Raw genomic sequence first — 20,856 nt, forward strand, 5'->3', positions numbered from 1 at the left:
TGAATTGGTGGCCACAAGAGGACATAGGTTTAAGCTGCTGGGGAGTAGATATAGAGGAGATGTCAGGGGTAAGTTTTTTACTCAGAGAGTGGTGAGTGCATAGAATGGGCTGCTGGAAATGGTGATTGAGGCGGATGTGATAGGGTCTTTCAAGAGACTGTTAGATAGGTACATGGAGCTGAGTAAAATAGAGGGCTATGGGTAAGCCTAGTAATTCCTAGGGTAGGGACATGTTCGGCACAGCTTTATGGGCCGAAGGGCCTGAATTGTGCTGTAATTCTTCTATGTTCTATGTTCTAAACTGTTGTACTCTTCTGGCTACTGATTGCAGTAGGTAGAGGTGCTGATGGTAAGGCAAAAAACTGGGGCTGGGCAGCAGCTAGAGAGGCTTTGAAAGGGTTTTAATGCCTGAGGAGGTTCATAAACCTAAAGGGGGAGAGGGAAGATGATGCCACGGGGGAATTCGAACACAAGGATGAAAATTTTAAGACTGAGATATTGCTGTACTGGGAACCAACATAGATCAGTAAACACAGAATAATGGGTGGCTAGGATTTGTTGCATGATAGGAAACACGTTATGGTTGATCTTAGGTTTATAGAGGGTGCAAAATGGGAAGCATGAATGAGAGATTTAGAAGTTGGATTCACTGAGGCATGGCGAGGGCAGGTGAATTGATTCCATCTTTCTTTTGCCCCAGACACTTAGAATATTTTCTTTGTGCATTCTCCCATTCCTTTATATAACGAATGGGTGAATGCACAAAGAAAATATTCTGAGCGTGTGGGGTAAATTACCTCATACATGACTACTTTAAATTGCAACTGCCATCTATCTGCCCTTGCCCTAACTTTGGTCTTCTTGACATTTTTCACAGGCTTCTTTGCTGTTCGCCAAACCCACTATTCTCCCAACAGAAATTATCTGTCTCTTTCTTTCTTAACGGCGAGCCAGGGCCAATTGCTTTATTGTCTTTTTTTTATTTGAAACATTGCCAAAGTAGTTGAAATAACAACAAGCAGAACCTTGTCTTGTTGTACAGCATGCAGTCAGGCATTTGCTTCGAGTTTATTAATGAAAACCTTAGGCTCGTCGGGTAAGTAGAGGAGCACTATTCCAGTCACATTTAGCTTGCAGCCGGGGCATAGATGGAAGCAGCGCTGGTGCAGTGTGTATGTGGAGTGTGGGGGTACCATAGAGCAACGCGACGTATCACCAACGCAACCACCTACCACTTCTGCATTGCAGAATTTCGACTCCGTCCATTTTTATTTCACATATTTAAACCAGAACAATAGATTGTTAATATAATCGACTTACTTTTTTTTTTCTTTTTCCCCCCTCTCTTGTTAAGATAAGCGAACAGATATGGGTCTGCTGTCGTTTTACTGTTGAGCTGCTGCACTATGAGGATTTGCAGAATGGTTCGTATGGCGAGTGTGCTGGGTTTGGTGATGTTAAGCGTCGCTCTCCTAATTCTATCATTGATCAGCTATGTCTCACTCAAAAAGGACAACCTCTTCGCTACCCCGAGGTATCTGGGCTCGGCGGGCCCTAGAATGTACATGTTACACAGTGGATTTCGGTGAGTAAAAAAAACGCCTTTATAAAAAATGTTGGATCAAAGTCAGCCGTAAATCTGTGGACAATTATACGTTTTATCAGATGCAGCCCCGATGCCCGCCTTGTTTTGCAATCGATTGGCCATTGGATTAACCTTCAACCCCCTCCCCCCTCCTCACACACGCACAAAGTCTGCATCATTTATTTTTTTTTGCAGAAAGCAGTGATCATATTGTTTGAAGGCCCGTGCAGCAGCGCAGGCACGCTGCATCTGATGTGTGTTATGATCCTGACATGTTCAATCTCTCTCCCCACCCAATCAGACAATACTATTGAGTCGGCATATTTTAGATCCATTCCCCGCCCCCGCGTCGAATCATGTAAAATCCCATGTTGGGGAGGTGGGGGAGGGGGTAATGCCAGATGTTGGGGGGTGGGGGGGGGGGATAAACGAATTGTAGTCTTCGGATGTGCAGCTAGCAGCCGCTCTCCGCACAGCTTCCCGGCGGTGTTCCTGAAGCCGCATCGCTCACCGCTGGGGTCCTGCATTTTGACCACTTCCCACAGCATCTTCCTGATGATGGTCCGTGGCTTAAGTGGGGTGGAGGAGGGGAGAGGCGGCACATGCTTCCGTGTTGCTTTTGTTGACGTGGATGTGTGAGAGCATGTATATAAACAACGGGGCAATTAACCGGGTTTTATTGTGCCATCAGATATAGCCAGTGGCTGTACCTGAGGGAAAAAACACGTTGGTTCGTGCCAATGCTGCAATATTGCAGGTATTAGAAAGCTATACTCTCGTGCTTGAAAGAACTTGTGGAAAATTGACTTGAAGTTGATGCAAATGGAAAAGGAGAAAACATAGAGTGGGGATCATCATACGTAATGAGCACGTCCCTTAAAAACATAATTGGCATTGATAAATCTTTTACAGAGTGCAATTAATTTCCGGGAACAATTCCAGAAAATTTTGTATCTTTGCTAAGACCATGCAGTTTTTTTTAAATCATGCCACAATATTGCATTGGCAATTCTTTGTGCTGATGCATACTAAGGAAATTTTAAGTTTTCCAGACAACAGTTTGCGGAAAATTGTTGGAACTAAAATAGTATAATACATCTTCTCAAACTCATTTCACTGTTTGTCTGTTGCAATGTGGCCTTAGTGCTGACTAAGAGTGAAGACTCCTTTAACCACCTTCAGTAAAAGATCCCATGTTGGTTCATAGGAGCGTATTCAGCCAAAAATGATAGTTATTAGAATAAGTGATCAAAACTGTAGGACTTAGAATGGTCATAAAGGTAAAGAGCTTTAGACAAGGTAGATAGTGTTCCTTTGGAAAAATTAGGAAATTGAGGGCTGTGCAAAATTAGTACAGAAGAGGAATAGGGGCCTTTTGGACTGGGGCAGGTTTGGTCAAAGAGTCGGAATTGAGGCAACCCACCCTTGCTGTCTTCTAAGGAAAAGGAAAATTCATCTGGAGATAAATATTTAATCAAAGCCAAGAAAATAAATCAAAGATCAAAGGCAAAATACCACAGTTCTGAAATAAGAACAGAAATCATTGGACTACTCAGCAGATAAGGCAGCATTTTTGGAGAGAAAGAGTTAACTTTCAAGTTGATGACCTTCACCTAAACTGCTATTCTAATGAAAGATCATCAGGCTGAACCAATCAGGCTTACACCCTCCACAAATACTGGCTGACCTGCTGAGTAGTTCAATTTGTTCTGATTATTTTTCTGAATAAAAACAACTTATTTTAAAATTAACAACCCCATTAACAGAATAGATGATGTTCTGTTGGTTATTGGTCAAGAATAGAAATGCATTGGATAATATTAAATCTATTTTTTTAAGCTGGCTAAATTAACATAGCATGAGCACTATTCAACTCAATGGTCCATAAGAAACCTAGCCTCACACTTACATTGCATCTTTCACAACCTTGGTTCAATCCAAAACTTTCAACAACCAATGAAATACGGCAGTTCCCTGTCATAGTCACAGCTGTAATGCAGTCCTGAACTTTGCGCTCAAAAGTCAACACATTAATAACACTCACAAGCAGGTCAACATCTGCATGGCAACAATGAAGACCAGAAAAGTTAAAATGTCAAACAATGAATGCAGCTGAGAAAGTTTAAGAATTACAGGTTAGCAACATTTTTAAAAGGAGACAAATCTGATGTGGGCAACTTCAGGGCTATTATCTGAACATCACAAACAATCAAATTATGAAATTTTTGGGGTGAAGTATCTGTACAGCAAAGATAAATGAGAAACAGCTAATATAGATCCAGAGGAAAATATCCTTTTGATACAACCTTTGGAATTATCAGACATAATTGGAAATAAAATAGGTAGTGGATCTACATTGATTTGGACTTTGAGAACACTGTTTACCTCCATTCCTGAGCCACACAAAACACTGCAATAAAATGACAAAATTTGGAAAGCTAGAGCAGTACTCAGGACTGGGGGAAAAGCTGGATAACCCTAAATAGAAAATATTCATGAGAGCTCTAACAGATTCCAGGAAGTTCTGAGGGAAAGGGGTAAGTATGAATTGTTGAACAGTGCAGAAATAAATTTACAAAATTTAATAAAATTTTGGAATATATCATCAGACCTGTGCATTCCAAAACTACCAAGGCCATGGAGATAGACTGGTAGGAACGTTTTGGTGAAGAAATTTTGTAAGGCACATATATTAGAGTGTATACAAAAAAAAACAACCTTTGCCAGGAATGCAAATGTTGATAATGTACAAAGGAAAACACCTTGGGGAAGACTGAAGAAATTTATACTCCAGTATAAATAAAAAGGCACTGTTTAAAAAAAACACTTCAGTCGAATAATGTGAACCAGAATGTTTAAAAGTTATTGAGTTGGTACCACCAGAAGACGTAGATTAAAATTACTACATTTAAGAGATTTTGTAAATAATTGACGAAAATGTTTGGTTTAATCTAGACACCTGAAAGAGTCAATAAGATTCGAGGCTTCCAGAATATACTTGGTGAAAGTGGAAGTGCGCCGGAGTATCAGAGCTCTGATCAACTGAGCAGCCTTATTCATCCTTAGCTTTCTTTTTACCTTCTTGCAACAAACACTTGGTTGTGAAAGGATAGAGAGGAGTCCCCATGATTACACAGTCGTAAATTAGAAATTAGAATCTAAGGAGTACATTCATCTAGGAAAAGGCATTGTTGTGTGATAAGAAAAGCAACAAGAATTTACATGTCATGTGCCGGAGGGGAAAGACGAGTGAGTTTCTGACAGAAACAACTGCTCAGTTTAAATATAAATATCCCCATCAGACCGGGTAATCTTTTTAAGATATTAATAAAAAGTCTCTATCATGATGTGTTGAGATGCAGAAAATGAGTTTGAATTCTTGAGCTTTCTGATGCTGATGAAGCCATAGTGAGGTAATGGTCAATGCGAATTAAACTTTGGTGACTTTTTTTGCAGGTCACAGTTCGCTTTGAAGTTTCTGGATCCTGCATTTTTGCCAGTTGGAAGTGGCCGTAGCAACAATATCCGCAACAAACTTGCAAAGTGGACTTTCAACGTAACTTCCTTTTTACAGCAAAGGTATATCTACAAAGTTTAAATGTCTGAGGGTGGCTGAACTGCCAGAGTCAGACTTCGTTTCTCTTTAGTCATATTTCAAGACTTCCCCACTTTATTTCAAGCGTGTAAAATGGATCCTTGCCAAGCCCTTGCCTCCCACCACTCATTCCTTCCATGAAAGGGCAGCCTACAAATACAATCGGAGATCTGATATTGTTATGGTATGATACAAAATGATAAAGCTTAAGGTATTGTGCGAAATTGAAAGAAAATGATCAGCTGAATCTTAATGGCTGATGATATGGTCATGTCAGTAAGGATCCCAATTTCAAACTTATAACATTTTAATCAAGATATATTTTCCCTTTCAATATGTTTTTATCCGATCTCCTCTCTGCAAGTGAAACCTTGCTTTCACAGAAAATGATTTTATTAGACGTAGAAACTTATTTTTGCAATTCAAGTCCATAGGCGTGAATGAACTGAACTAATTCGTTCTCTTTTTATTTTGCTTTAGGAAAGATATCAGTCGCTATGTCGATGTTTTTAAAAATTTCACATTGATTAAGAAAAACGTGCGAGTTGGACAGTTGCTGCACTATGACTATTCCAATCACAAATACGTTTTTTCTGTAAGCAATGGTTTCCGATCATTACTTCCCGAGGTGCCCCCTATATTAAAAATGCACTACAACACTTGTGCAGTTGTTGGGAACAGTGGGATTCTAACGGGAAGCAGTTGTGGAGCTGACATTGATAAGTCCGATTTCGTGTTCCGTTGCAACTTCGCACCGACTGAAACTTTCGAAAATGATGTTGGAAAAAAAACGAATCTCACAACCTTCAACCCAAGTATTCTTGAAAAGTACTACAACAACCTATTAACAATTCAAGATCGAAATAAGTTTTTCCTAAATCTTAAAAAGCTGGATGGAGCCATTCTTTGGATCCCTGCTTTTTTCTTTCACACTTCTGCTCCCGTAACAAGAACGTTGGTAGATTTTTTTATTGAACACAGAGCGCAACTGAAGGTCCAGTTGGCCTGGCCTGGGAACATAATGCAACATATCAATAAGTAAGTAAGGTGTAAGGAACTTTTCCATGTCAGTAGTGCACATATTTGTGAATAACAAGTGTATACTATGTTTTTTATTTCATTAATTGACGTTCTTGGTTTTCATTAGTTACACTTCTGTACTTGTTTTCATTTGATCATTTGATTATCTTCGCAATATCCAATTATATCATTCTACAAAATCCGTAGACCGAACAAAATGTTACCACGATACCCCTTGGCTCGCTTCACTTATAACCCTCAAAGTTAAAATTATAACATCGTTACCACCTTTAGAAATAATTCCAAATAAAAAACACGAAAGGGCACCTGAAAATGGCAATCTTCCAACTGTTCTTTTGTGACACATGACCTCAAATACACGCTCCTACCGATTTATTGATTAGTATTGCTGCCCAGAATGGTTTCAAGCCATGTGCTTGAATCCAGTTCGCCACCTTTTTGGAATATTTGACCATCTCCGGTAGTATTCTTTCCAACCAATTGTTTCCCACGCATCCCATATATCCTAAGTAACTTGTGAGGCCCTGCTATCTTCACTTTTCTGGAGTTATCGATTTCCGCCATTTTAAAGAACGAGATTTACATTTGTTCCTGGTCACTCACCACTTTGATTGGCACAAGTCAAACCAAAGTCCATTACTATCCCCATTCTCGGGCAGTTTCAGTTGTGAATATTGAAAGCTTTCAACTTCTCAGTATTTATTAATAATCCCTCTGGAAATTAGCAGAATTAGTTATAGTAATTGGATTGATAGTATTTTAATGTTATATATTTACGTATAAACCATTTATATTTACGTATAAGGTATGTTTATAGTTTAGTTATCTATTAGCATTTTTCATGTTAATTATTTAGCATTATGAAATGCCATAGCAATTTATAATATTGGAATAAACGATCTATTCCCTATGTACATATAATTGATGTATCTGTTGCTGACAAACATATACTGGAGATCAAATTGTCTCAAGCCATGTGATTATCAGAACCTTAGCCCTCAACTGCTGAGCTGGAATCTCCCACCTTCCCAACTAGCACTGTCCAACCAACCTCTCGCTTACCTAATCCAATGTATTCAAGTTCATCGAAAAGCAAACCAAAACTGCAGATGCGGGAATTCTGAAATAAAAACAGAAAGTGTTAGAAATACTCAGCAGATCAGACACCATTTTGTGAAGAGAAAAACAAGAGTTAACGCTCAGGTCGATGACCCCCATCAGAACATTGAGCTAACCTTTTTGTCCGTGATGAGATAGAACCGCAGATGCCAGGTTCCTTACGCTCCGAATTGAAATCCCAAACGCAATCCTAGCCCCAGGTTTTGCCCCATGACCCTCATCCCTGCTAACCTAAGTTCTACCTGTGGCTTTCCATTCCTTCCCAAACTATGTTCACATCTACCTCGCTGTAGCACTGCATATGCCGACAGAGAAATTGTTACACTTACATTTACCAGAAGATCGGAATTCCAATCTATCTCCAGGCCTCCATGAAAGAAGGTGGAAATATGTAGAAGTGGAATTTGTTAAGAATAGAATAACTAGAAAGAAAGCATAGATGGAACCATACAGAAATAATCGGGGTATTAGGCATGCTGTAGACGTACAGCCTATATACGAATGCCCGAGTGCGCATCTTGTATATAGATTATATAATTGCCTATGTAAGAAGACAGGAGGCGGGAGAAGGTCGCGCAAAGAGTCTAAGGTTGCAGACACCAAGAAACACTAAGAAAAAAGTACTGAAAGGCTTACAGAAAAGAGTGGAAGACAAATCGAAAGACAATACTTGAGAAGAAGAGAGAAGCAGGGCATTTATACGAAGGGGCTATATTTTTCGAGAAAGAAATCCGCGATATGTCGATGTTTTTTAATCGAAAACAGTTTTGTGAACATTTTGCTGTTTTACTGTTAAACAGATACTGGAAAACCAAACAGCTGTCCCCAAAGCGCTTAAGCACGGGCATCCTGATGTATACGTTGGCTTCTGCCATTTGCGAAGAGATTCATTTGTACGGATTTTGGCCTTTCGCATGGGATCCCAACACGGGAAAAGAACTGCCATATCACTACTATGACAAAAAGGGAACAAAGTTCACTACCAAGTGGCAAGAGTCCCATCAACTTCCAGCAGAATTCAAGCTGTTGTTCAAACTACACACTGAGGGCTTGACGAAACTGACCCTTTCACCTTGTGCCTCTTAATGTGATGCTTTTGAAGTATGTTTTCCCATTCTTGTTCAATTTATGTTTCAAACGCATTATGTACCCAATGCGTAGGCTCTCTCTTGGCGACGCTATGTGGAACACATCACAAATTAATTCCAACACTGTGGGCCTGACTTGTTCATGAAATTTCGTGCACTGTGGTAGCAAACATGTATTTTGTATTTCAAAGTAGTCAGAAGCGCTTAGACGTGAATTTTGAGGCTTTCCTTTACATACACAAATGAATGTATTGAATTATAAGGATCCGTTTATACATGGTTATTCACTGACGGGAGAAGCCGCATTACCGTGAACAGTGGCGGGACAAAATGCGATGGTCGTATCAGCAGTGGCCGGCCGCGCCACTCCACTGATGGTAGTGTAGGCTTAAGAATTATTTAGGCCTAATGTGTTAGCTACAAAACCCAAACAAATTAAGAATAGACAATAAATGTCGCCCTTGCCAACGATGTCCACGTCCGTGAATGAATTTACAAAAAATGCCAATGCTCAAACTGTTCTAATTGTCTTAAAGAATGGTGGAAATATGAAAATGAGAAATAAATCCGAGTGATTTCGCTCGGTCTGACCTATCACCTGTCAGGAAGCAAATAATAAAAAGCCACAGTCTGCACGTTTGATATTGCCTGCACAAGGTTACTACAATTAATTGTAGTTGTAACCCTCTTGATTTTTTTTTAATTTTAAAATTTTCAGACTAATTCCTTGCGTTTTAACATCGACTCCGTGTGCTCTGGCTGATTTAACAAGCCGAGGAATGAAAAATGAAATGCAATCCCTTATACATAATATTACTAGAGACAACAGTTCAAACAAAAGAGCATGCAATCATTTTATTAGCCGCCTCGACAAATCTCTGAACAAAATACAGTGGGAAGTGATGCTTCACGTTAGATTTGAAGGACGCGGTCGTCAATAGTAGAATGTTAGAGGATTGCAAAATAATAGTTTATTTAAGCATTTCCATAAATAAAACGTAATATCTTTCAACTCCTATTTATATCGAATATCGTTGTCAAAGTGGACATGTTAGTCTTTTGTACGTATGTTTCGCATTTTTCTTAATCATCAAATAGATGGTAAATGTACTACTTTTGTACCGGTATTTTAAAACAAAATATTTATTTCACCGCTTCAAAAGAGATCAAATAAGTTTTGAAGATGCATTGAATACTTTGGCTAGGTTGCCAACCTCAATGTTGCTATATGCCTCTGCCGCCGCGTTAACGCAGAATTTTCAATAAGAACTCTATGCTCTGCTGTATTGGGAAATTGAATAATTTTGTTGATTCAAGTCTCTATATACTTTCCCATGCTTGCGAATGTTCATCTATATTAAATTACTTGTTAACTTATATGAGAACGTTGTTTTACTGGCTTGAGGGATTGATGTTAAATGTATAAAAATTTTTAAAAGCGTTTTGCGTTCTCATTGGTCGTAATGTATTAAGAAAGCTCTGCTTAAAACATCACAAAAAGTTGTGTCACTTTGTATTTTTTTGTATTATGAAGAATCCAACTTTTCTTCAGGAGCAGTTGGACTAGTTAACTGGCTTCAGCTTCTTGCAGCGCTATGAATTTGACCAGGCCGGTCTACTTGAACTAAACGAAAAGAATGTGGCCACAACGAGTATATGCATGACGTTGGCGTTAAGTAACTGAGCTTTCTTCGAAATAAAGAACACGTGTTAGGTTTAAAGGCCGCCATTCTGCATGGCGATGTTTATGGTAAATTGGGGAATGTGGCGTCTGGTTGATAACGGCTACAAAAGTAAAGCCTTTTTTAAACTTTACCAAGTTCATCCGGAAAGATGAATGCGATTCTATATATTGAAGATAAATGTTTATTTTAATTTCGTATCAGTCTACTGGCCTTCGGAAATGTTTTCATATAAGGCCTTAATTCCACGATTTAAGTGAAAGGACCGAATGTATTTAGACAGATAGAGGCAGATGATGCGGTGGAGCAAGAACGTGGCAGTAATGTAGCGGCATCTGGTTATCCACTTTGATAGGGAAAATGGAAAAGCAGAATACCCTTTAAAGAGTGAAGGGATCTGGAATTGTGGTCTTCAGATAAACGCACGTGTCCTTTGGTAGAGCCAAAAGTGAAACTCGCATGGGGCTGCAGCAAAGGAATTGCGAGAACAAATGATACGTCAGGCTTTATTACAGTTGGATTAAAACATACCACAAACTCGCTGCAATTATAAAGGACTTTAGCGACACCACAATTGAGCCACTACACAGATTCGTAATCTAAATAAGGATATTCTTGACCTCAGTATGCTTATAATGAAGACCGTTTCCTCGACTGAGGGCATTGACCAGACTACACCCACATTACCTGGAGTTTAAGATGAAAGGCGAAACTAAGGAGAGGAGGGTGGGGTGGCAGGAGCGGATCTTCCTTGCTAACAACTAATGAACACAATCTCAGAATAAGGACTTGACTATTTTAGACTGAATAAGAAGTTGCTTAACTTGGATAGTTGTGAATCTTTGGAGTTCTCCATGCAGGGTAACAGTGGATGTTTAGTCCTCGAATATGTTCAAGGCAGATATCGATAGATATTTGTATATTTAGGGGATTTAGGGATTTGGAGAGGGAGTAGGGAAGTCGAATTAAAGTAATTCAGCCGTGATATTGCATGGCGGAACAGAGTCAAAGGGCCGAATGGCCTACAGCTCCTATTTCTCACGTTCTTATAAACTACTAATTTTGTGATTTGGAGATGTAATGTGGTCAGTGCACAGACGTATCAATAAAAATACTATCCAGTTTTGTGGAAAAACTAGATAGTATTTTCTTATTAATATCGTTTAATAGCATGCAATCGTATCTTAAAGTTCTTTGAGCATCTTTAATGGTATTTATTCTGCAATACATTTAAATTTCAGCTGACTGTTGTTTTCACTCAGGTATAATTAATATCACTGAGCCTACCGCATTTTTTTTAAAAATTGTATGTTATTAAAAAGATTTCCGCCTGCAACTCCATTGCCAGTCTCCAGGCGCACGTTCCTTGCATACAACACAAAAGCAAGGTGCCAAACCCGTAACTATGACACATTTTCCTTGCATTCTATCAAAAATATTTGTGGAACATTTCAATTTTTTTCTAGAAACTGTGAAACGTGGCCAATTACATAATCAATACAAATACAGTATTCCAGCACCAACAACATCAAAAAACACCAACGACAAGAACAGTTTGCTTTTATCAAAGTACGAACAATTCAAATACGCTCTACGTGTATTGATTCAACTCGGCGTCTGAAAGTTTATGTGAAAAAAAATCTGCAAGCCTTGTTTGCACATTTACCAGCGTTTTGTAAAGACCCGGTTCTACTCCATGTTATTATTTAAATAATTATTATTATGCTAGTGATTGTGCTACTTCTAAACCAGCACAAAATATAGACAGGTGTATGAGAAAACATTTTCTAAAAACTAGCAGACGTCACAGGCAGGATATTAGCAAACATTTAGCAATGAAACATGTTAATAAATGTGTGTATTTTGATTAACTGCTCTATTTTAAGAAGAAGAATACGGACAGTAAGGTTACGGTTTCTCCATTTCGCAATGCGAAAGGGAAAAAAACAGCTGAAAGAACGTTTTATCGTGTGTAGCAAACTCGTTCGCATATGTTTTCAGACGGTTGAACAGATGATTTACTGGTGATAAATAATTTGCAGCAATTTGAATTATATCAAGAACCGGCTTCATCTGGACAACACGCACTCTACGCATTGGTAGGGTCACTCGCCTCGGTAGAATATGGTTTAAGGTCCAATCACTTTCACTGCGATTCATTAGCACTCCGTGTGAGCGCACAAACTAGCACTGGAACAGTTTGAACCTAGAGTATGTTGGCAGGCATCGGTAAGTGGGCGAATAGCGCATCTTACATTCCCTATTGACATCAGTTGTTGAATAAGGAGAATTAAGGCATGCTGGCGAAATAGACCCTGGCGAGAGGTATTACCATTCAAGTTTAGCACCGAGAAAGGAGTGAGTAATTTATTCAGTATTGTCCAGCAACTAACTAAAGCACCCATGCTTATTTATTTAGTGTGAATGGTAGATGACGCATCCACTAAATTCTCAGCAGCCATTAATATACGTGGAATCAGCTTCTAAGTACCATAATTAATCCTAAATTATGACTATTACCCGCCTCTCGAACAACTTCCAGGTGCAAACGTGCCACAAAGATAACTTCTAAGTTATTAAAGTAAAAAGTATTACGTTTATTTTAAACTTTGGAATCACCTTTAGTTACAGGAAGAAATGATGAATTGTATCTCAGTTATTACACGTTTTCAATCAACATGAATTTGTCTGTATTCCAGCCAGCGAATAGGTAAACTGAACTTTAGAATACCGTTCGGGTTAGAAAGAGTTAGTACTTTCACGTACTACCTCTCAATTTCAGTGTGATGGTAAAATAAAGATGCACCATATAAGGCACATTTCGAAAGTGTTCAGTAATCCAGTAATCTGGTCACTGATGTGTAAAGTAACACAAATTGTACTTAATAAATTCGTTGTTTATTCTGAAAGTTTACATTGAGGATTGAAGATTCACGACTCAATTACCTGCATTGTGTGCTAAATGATACCACAATCTACAGATAAACATGGATGTGTACCTTTCCCATACTCACAAGAGAAAAAATAATTAAATAAAAAATCGACTTCTCTTTTTTCAAGTTACCTTTTGAAAATGATTTTGTGGAGAAACACTTGCTAGATGTTGGATCAAAAATAATGGAGAAATCTGGGTTAAATTAGCGCGTTACCAATTTAGTACGGTATTGTTTGATACCTTAAATTATTTTAATGCACCTATTTACTAGACTTACATACGCATTTTATATTTCAGTGATCTATCACTATTAAATGCATTAACTATACACGGAGTCAAAATTTCGTTACGTAAATTTAGATTGGTTAGGTTCACAATCATTTAAATTAGGTAAATTCGTTAGGGTTATGTGAATTAATTTTGATATATACTTGCATTCAGTGTAGGAATACTACATTAACGTACATATCATGTAAGCGTGTTGACTCTTTTAATAAATGTAATCCATAAATGGCCTATGCGTAAATTGTTATTAGTATTTACCATTTTCAGAACAAACTTCAGAAATAAACTGGAGTGCCACACAAAACTGGATTATTTCGTGAATTCTACCATGGTCGTATATGCGATAACCAACGAATAGGATTTTCCAATGAGAAACTTTCTTACTTGACAGTATAGCATAATTACTCTAAAATAACTAATCTGAAACCTAACATGCAGTGGTAAAAGCTCCTTAAACGAAACTGATCCATGTTGGCCCATTTCTTAGCATTTTGCTTCTGTAGATTAGTTTCCCTGCCAAATCCCTGACGCGGGTAAAAGTTTTCAAATTTAATCTGAAAATAGATTAGGGAAAAAAAGTAAAAAAAAGAGTTACCGGCTATTTTCCCCTGGACGAGTACGCGTTAATTATTACAATAGGTAATACGAATAATTAAATACAGCGGCTAAAGGACAGCGTGAGGGTAGACCTGGGTTAACTCTCAAAATCTTCTTTGATATCTTGCAAAGAAATTGGCTCAATTTGGATTAGTTAAGGACATTTAAAGAGTCCTTAAAACAATTTGCAGTATATTACACGTTAATTAACAACATCAGAATCCACGACAAAACTTGGTCAAATGTTTTTCATTGTAAATTCAGCTCTGTTTTCGACGTTGCAATCTTTTTTTTACCAGTTTCTGGACGATGTTCTTGAATAATATTAACCGCAACATCACTAAACCTGTTAGATAAAAGCAAGTTCATTGAAAATAACAGAGCCGGTTGGTGCTAGGCTATGAAAGAACTGCAACTCCTCTCTATTTTGAAAATTCCATCTGTCCTACACGTTAATCGATAAGATAAAATCAAAACTTATGATTAAAACAAGTATTGCTTCGGGCGTTAACCAATCAAACGAAATTTATGGAGGCTGAGTCTATAAAATAATACGATGATTAAAAATGAAAATGAACGAAAGCGACTAAATCGTACAGCTTTTCTCAATCTAATTTTGACTTTCTCTTATTGCCCTTTTCTAAGCAATGGCGTTTTGTTTTTCATTTAAATATAAATGTATTAATTTAGGAGACGAGCCCAATTATACAAATAGTTTGCGGAAAAATTCGTACTGGGTCTTCTGTTAATTGTTTTTAAACAATCTCTTGGTGCGTTTAATTACAACGTTACTGATGAGATAATTGCATTAACATGGAGGAACAAGCTAACATTTAAAAGCTCGACATTACAGTTGCTCTGTCATTCTTCCCACCAAAGGTAACTATTTATAATGTTTCGGCAGGCAAAGCAATTAATTATCTTGGAAGTTTATAATGCGTTCAAACCGCAATCTTTGCACTGAGCTTCCGAAATGCTCAGCGATGTCGAAGATTGATCTCAAAAGAGTTTTAAGCAGAGGTTGATTTAATTCTACGAGGCCAATAAAGTCCAACCAGCGTGGAAAGCGTCAAAGTTTACCAAAATCTTTTGTATTAACTCTGGGGGGTCCACGAGACCTTACAGACTAACCCAGCGGATCGTTCTTTGGTTCTATTTGGTTTTCCATTAATCTAATAAGAACATGTCAACCACGCTGTGAATTTTGCGGCTTCTGTGCAGGGCTGCTTGGTGTCTTGAGGAGTGGAAATATCATTGAAACAGCTACTACGGATAATATTACCGTATGCTCAACTATGCGCACTGAATAAAGATGACAATAATCAAGCTCCATTGCATTCTTTTGGTGTGCCGGGGTCATGTTGCACTGTGGTAATGCAGGTAAATGAGTGCCGAGCACCAACGTTATGACAATTTCAGTTATGTAATGCCAAACCTAAATCATGTGGAACAATCGTAGAAGTTTGAGATGTGAATAATCTGAACATACTCTTACGATTAGGCGTGAAGGTTCAAACACTTTGGAAGATTCTTACGTATAATACGGAGTACATTAGTTGGAAAGTAGGCTGGAGTAGTTAATAGTAGTTCGTCCACTTCGGCCAGTTTCTTTCAACAATGCCTTGCATATAACCAGCCATTATTAAATTTTAAAAAAATAGAAAATAATTGCGGAATATAACATGTAACCATGATGATGCCACAACCCACGCATTAAAAACAAAGGGTCGTTTAATATATTACCAAGGATGTTTAAGTGATTGTTAATGACCTAACTTTTACACCACAGATGCAGTGCTCAAGTGAAATTTTGCTTTAATAACTTTCTTGAAGTTGGTTAATAATTGAAACGGTTTGTTTATAATTCGGTATTATTAGGAAACCTATATGTAAGCTTTTTAAACTTGGTTGCAATGTTTCAGATGTCTATTTTAATCCACTACTCACTGAAACGTAAAATGCAACAAAACAATAATATCAAGATTTAGATAATTTCTAGAAAGAAGAGAATGGGCAGTGGAGAATGAACTTTTCCGCGAATACTTTTTTGATGTAATAGTAGATCAGTCAAACATTAGAGAAACTGAACAACCGCAAACGTTTCATTTTGAGCTGAGTGAATCTCGCTAGCATATAAAACGTTTACCGAGATTAAATTTTAAAGGCACACATGGCAAGTCACTCTTTGACACTGCAGCTCCAGATGTAATACAGCTTTGCATTCAGACCAAATCAACTGCAACGTGTGCGTCCTTTTGTAAGGAACAATAAAAAGATTTTATGCGTAGCTGCCTTGCAACAAAGGTACCTCACGCCAAATATTGTCTCCATTGCTTGACCTTTTAACAATGACTTTTTTTCAGCCCTGGAAATGAAAAGTTTAGAACTGCAACCGTAGAAATCCCAGTCATCTGCCTTTGCAATTAATGAGCAATGAAACACGTAAAACAACATCATTTATTTTACGTATATTTGGGGGGAAACTCAAAAACGTCAAGAATGTCAATCACTTTGAGGACTAAACAGTGTTATCTTGATCTAATAAGGCATATGTAAATATCTTATTACTAATGAAATAATAAAATAAACTTTGGCCTTGGCTATTTTGTATTTTCTTTAACGACTTAAGAGTTCTCCATCGCCAATTTAAGTAAGGAAATGATCAGTTATATGTGATTTTATTACAGATAATAAAATACTTCCTTTTAACCAGAAATTAGTTGGGAATACTGAGGAATAGAACACTACAGTTGACAGAAAGAATTTGCAAGAGTAATCGATTTGAAACATGTTTTTTTTCTATCTGTTATCGTTTACGCGTTACTGATTAAAAGGAAAAGTAGAATGAGAGGTTGAGGGTCCTGACCGTGAAAAGTTGTCCTGCACTTTCAATGTTTGCTGAATGAAGCACACATATCATGTTCTCTGAGCAGCAGGGCAAAATACAAATAAGATTCTAGACACATAAGAAGTTAAATAGATATATTTTATTTAATAAAACGCGCGTTCGACTTTAGTCAGATTGGAAAAGGAAGGTTTGCTTTATTCCCTCAAAACACGCGTACATCAGATAACACAACAGTTAAAATTCACATTTGGCGTATCTTACACAATATATGTTCTATCCCGTTTTTATCGCAAATGTTTTCACTTTAAAGGACAGTTGTTTTATTTAGGAGCTGTATTATCTACTGTGATAATTTTAAATGATCACCATCGAGCAGCAATGTTAATCAATTAATATAAATAGTTTGCTTCGAGAAAGCGTAGGCCAATTAGATCGAGCGATGTTACACTTTAAAGTATGATTGCAAAGGAACACCATGCACTTACCACAGACCTGTTCGTACAGTTTGGGCTGCCTTATTTTTAGTTCTTCATGGCGGTGCTAGCACACAGATGCATATATGGGCTGACTGTTTGTAAGTAACGCTGGCATGGGGTCTGCGGCAAACTGAGCTCAATCAATACCCATTGCACTCACATGCCAGATGGTTTGTAGAGAACCAAATAAAACATTTCAGATCGACCCACAAGCATTCATTTTGTTTTTAACTTTAAGGCATTCTTCTCTAACGCAAGTCTCAGTGCTGTTAACGCTCAAATTAGGCAAAACTATAATTGAAATAAATTGTAATTAGAACTTTCGCAAAAAGATATTTTAATCAGCTTTTAAATGTGCTACAGTCAGACTTCGAGTAAGGTATTTCATACAACGCAATTGAGGCCTCAAGTAAATGTGGAAAATTAATCAGTCTAATGGCGATTTTACGAAGAAGCATATTACTGTGTCAAAAATGTGCTTTGATAATGATCAGTTGTTTATTTACTTGAACATTTAAAACAAATAGTAAGTTTGTCCCAGCAATAATCTTACTGTTTTGTATCATTTAGATCTTTTGATTGAAGCAACCCACCTGAGATATTAACCGTTTCCCTTTCAGATGTTGACTGACCTGTTATTTATCCCCAGCACTTCCTGTTCTCCTTCCTTTAGATTTCCATATTTACCGTTTTCTCTTTTCTATATATTGCCACTGCTTGACAACATTTTATTAAACAGGACTTTGTATTTGAAACGGTTATATTAATCATGACAATCTCTGGAAACAATTCAGCCGTGCTGGTAATTTATTGTTAAGCCTATAGCCAACATAAAGGGGGCATTTTCATTTTATGGATTGATTATTTAAACAAATCGAACTTTATTGGCCGTATGCTAATTTTTCACTTCATATCAAAGTACGCTAACAAACCATGAGATATAAAGTTATATTACAAATAATAAATACAGCGAGTTGAGTGCTCACATTAACCGCATCGGAAACCTATTTATGCTAACAGCGCTGACGTTTTCATCCCAATCTATAAGATCACGCTCTGTTTGAGACCGCTGTGCATAAAATACAGAGAGAGGACGCAGGAGAGCGAATGAGATGAACAGTGAGATGGATAATTAGGAAAACAAATGAGATAATGTGACGAAAGAGAAAGGGAGAAATATAGAGAAGGAGGTGGGAATGGATAGTGAGAGAGTTTAGAGTAGAATACCTAGGAAGAATGGAGAACGTAAAGGTAGAATGGACAACGTGGAAAGAAAATGCAAGACAGGTTAATATAGAGAGGGAGGAAAGAATACAGAATATGAAGCAAGAAAAATGTAGAGAGGGAATCGAGAAGAAATGTATCGAAATTGAGAGAGAGAGGGGGGGAGAGGTGGTGGCGGGAGCTTTTTGAAACTAAAGATAAGAAGATAGTGCAGAGAAAAGAAATGTGGAGAATGAGAAAACAGTAGAGGAAGTCAGGGGAATAGACAGAAAGAGAAAGAAGAGTGTGAAGAAAGGAGGAGAAAATATTTTAACATGAGAACATGATAGGGGGGTCTGAAAATAAGTTATTCGGTTAAAAGGGACAATCTTTTACTTTTAGCATAACGATAATTAAAACTCAGCAATCTAATTGTTTACACCGTTAAAATACCACAATTGACAAACATTATTCCTCAGTGATAAATTAATGTGATGTACATCTTGAAATGTGTAGGCTTATATAATGACACTGTCAGATCTAAATCTTTACCCTTACTTAGCCACAGAAACACTTGTGCGTACAGCACGGTGGCACAGCTAATAAACTGCTGCAGTGGGGTTCATTATAAAAACTTAGAGCGTCGCAAGATGTCTTCTCTTCTATAGCGCGTGATTTTTAAGTAAGTCTAACACCGTGACTGACGTCAGCCGTACAACAAGCGGCACTGAAATCTTTTTCAGAACAGATAAAATGTTCGATTGCCGCAGATCAATCCTCGAAACGGAACAAGTACTCCTTACAACTTCCCCAGTTTCTTATAAGTTTGCTAACAGCTGAAAGTCAGGGGAGGGATATTTATCCGTCAGACCCCGCTGCTCTTTGACAGACGATCAAAAGAAACTAGGTCACGCGTTTCAAGCTCTTTTCCAGCCCCTGTCCTTAATTACTGCCCCCCAAACAATGGGCACATCTGCGCAACCTCCCCACCTTCCCTGCAAAGTCAAAACCTAGAGGAAAAAGGGTAGATGAAATAATACTCTGCACGTTTTGTGCGAAACCTGTAAAAAATAAACCAACTAACATAATGCATTAAAATAATTTCTCATAACACATATTTTAAAAGTACTATTTTCTCTTAATCATCAATAATAATTGTGCCTAAATATAAAAATGTCTTATATTTTATATTTGTGCGACACTCATTTTCGTGTCCAGTCGAGATTTGCAGATTATCAGTAAGATGTTACTTCGTCATTTAGGGCTTATCTGATATCCCACTGTAACTTACATGATTTATATGCAGCCGAAAATGCTTTTCTAACAGAAGCTTTCTGCGTGTCAACTTTATTAAAAAATAACGAAAATCAAAACCAGACCTGTGTCCTCTACAATAAATATAAACGTTCAATGTGTTTTTTTAATCAGAAAGCTTATTGGGTATTTTTGTTTAATATTTCGTGGTGAGTTGTTGTCAGTAACTATCAGACCGAACGTTGGAAGTAAGCGATTAGACCGAATTGATTCCTCAGAACTGTGGTGCGCCGTCATGTCTCCAGACATTATTAAAAATAGTTGCTTATATATTTACAATAGAGAAGGGAATTTTATCCATTAATTAACACAAAATGCTATAAAATGCGGAGATTGTTTTGGGGATGCGTTATGGTATACATTCGAGGTGACATATTATGGTCCCCACGCAACTAAAAGTAATCGATCTAAGTTTTTTTTAAACAGGGGCGCATTGCATTAAATTAACTGTGATTTTCATGGTTTTGGTTGAACATAACTTGGATATTTCCGAAAGGAGAGACCTCTGTTGAACCATCTTTGATTACACCGCAATCAGAAGCCGTAAATATATGTCCAAGCTTTTAAATATCAATCAAAATATTTTTCAGCAGAAACAAATAATTAAAGTGACCTCCAGACAAATATTAATACCTGGCTTTCACCTTGTATTTGAATGAGTTAATATAATTTCAATTGCAACGATTGTCAATTTAAACAAAATAAATTCATAATTTTAAAAAAATCAATACTTCTTTTAGAATCTCAAAAAATATTTCGAATTGGATGGCCTGCCTGATCAGTAAGAAGACAAGTATTGGAAGAGGATAAGAAAACACTGACTTACTTAGAACCCGGAAGTTAATATTGCTTGGAAAAAAATGCTCAGGTCGTTGGCGCGGTGATGCGGGCTCGCGTGGAAGGTTGTGGTGCTGGTGTTGGGGTGGGGAGGGGGGTGCTCAGGGGGTGTGGATTTGGTTGGAGATGTGGGGGGGGGGGGTGTGGGGAGGAAGCTGGGGGTTGCGAGAGGCCGATTGTACACAACCCGTCAATCTAACCTGATAACGGACATCCCGCCCCCCACCGCCACCATTGGATAACCCATCCTC

General features: G+C 37.8%; 1 protein-coding gene and 1 long non-coding RNA gene across 4 annotated transcripts; one reads left to right on the top strand and one right to left on the bottom strand.

The window, feature by feature from the left end:
* The first annotated feature begins 1,019 nt into the window (after positions 1–1,019).
* Positions 1,020–9,805, top strand: st8sia3 (ST8 alpha-N-acetyl-neuraminide alpha-2,8-sialyltransferase 3). 3 transcript variants are annotated; one of them, XM_052042023.1, is made up of 5 exons: positions 1,020–1,096; positions 1,355–1,585; positions 5,042–5,164; positions 5,661–6,218; positions 8,141–9,805. In XM_052042023.1, exons 2-5 carry the CDS (start codon positions 1,407–1,409, stop codon positions 8,424–8,426), a joined length of 1,146 nt encoding a protein of 381 aa, XP_051897983.1. In that variant the 5' UTR covers positions 1,020–1,096; positions 1,355–1,406; the 3' UTR covers positions 8,427–9,805. The 3 variants fall into 3 exon arrangements, with proteins under 3 accessions (XP_051897983.1, XP_051897994.1, XP_051897973.1); XM_052042034.1 differs by lacking the exon at positions 1,020–1,096 and adding an exon at positions 1,161–1,172; XM_052042013.1 differs by lacking the exon at positions 1,020–1,096 and having other exon boundaries at positions 1,218–1,585.
* LOC127584965 (uncharacterized) lies at positions 6,055–20,674 on the bottom strand. The gene is made up of 3 exons (XR_007958450.1): positions 20,595–20,674; positions 7,284–7,341; positions 6,055–6,190 (listed from the first exon to the last, which is right to left on the bottom strand). It is a non-coding gene; the product is annotated as an uncharacterized LOC127584965 (long non-coding RNA).
* Between the last annotated feature and the right edge of the window lie 182 nt (positions 20,675–20,856).

The sequence above is a fragment of the Pristis pectinata genome, chromosome 2 (assembly GCF_009764475.1).
Source record: "Pristis pectinata isolate sPriPec2 chromosome 2, sPriPec2.1.pri, whole genome shotgun sequence".
Taxonomy (NCBI): Eukaryota; Metazoa; Chordata; class Chondrichthyes; order Rhinopristiformes; family Pristidae; genus Pristis; species Pristis pectinata.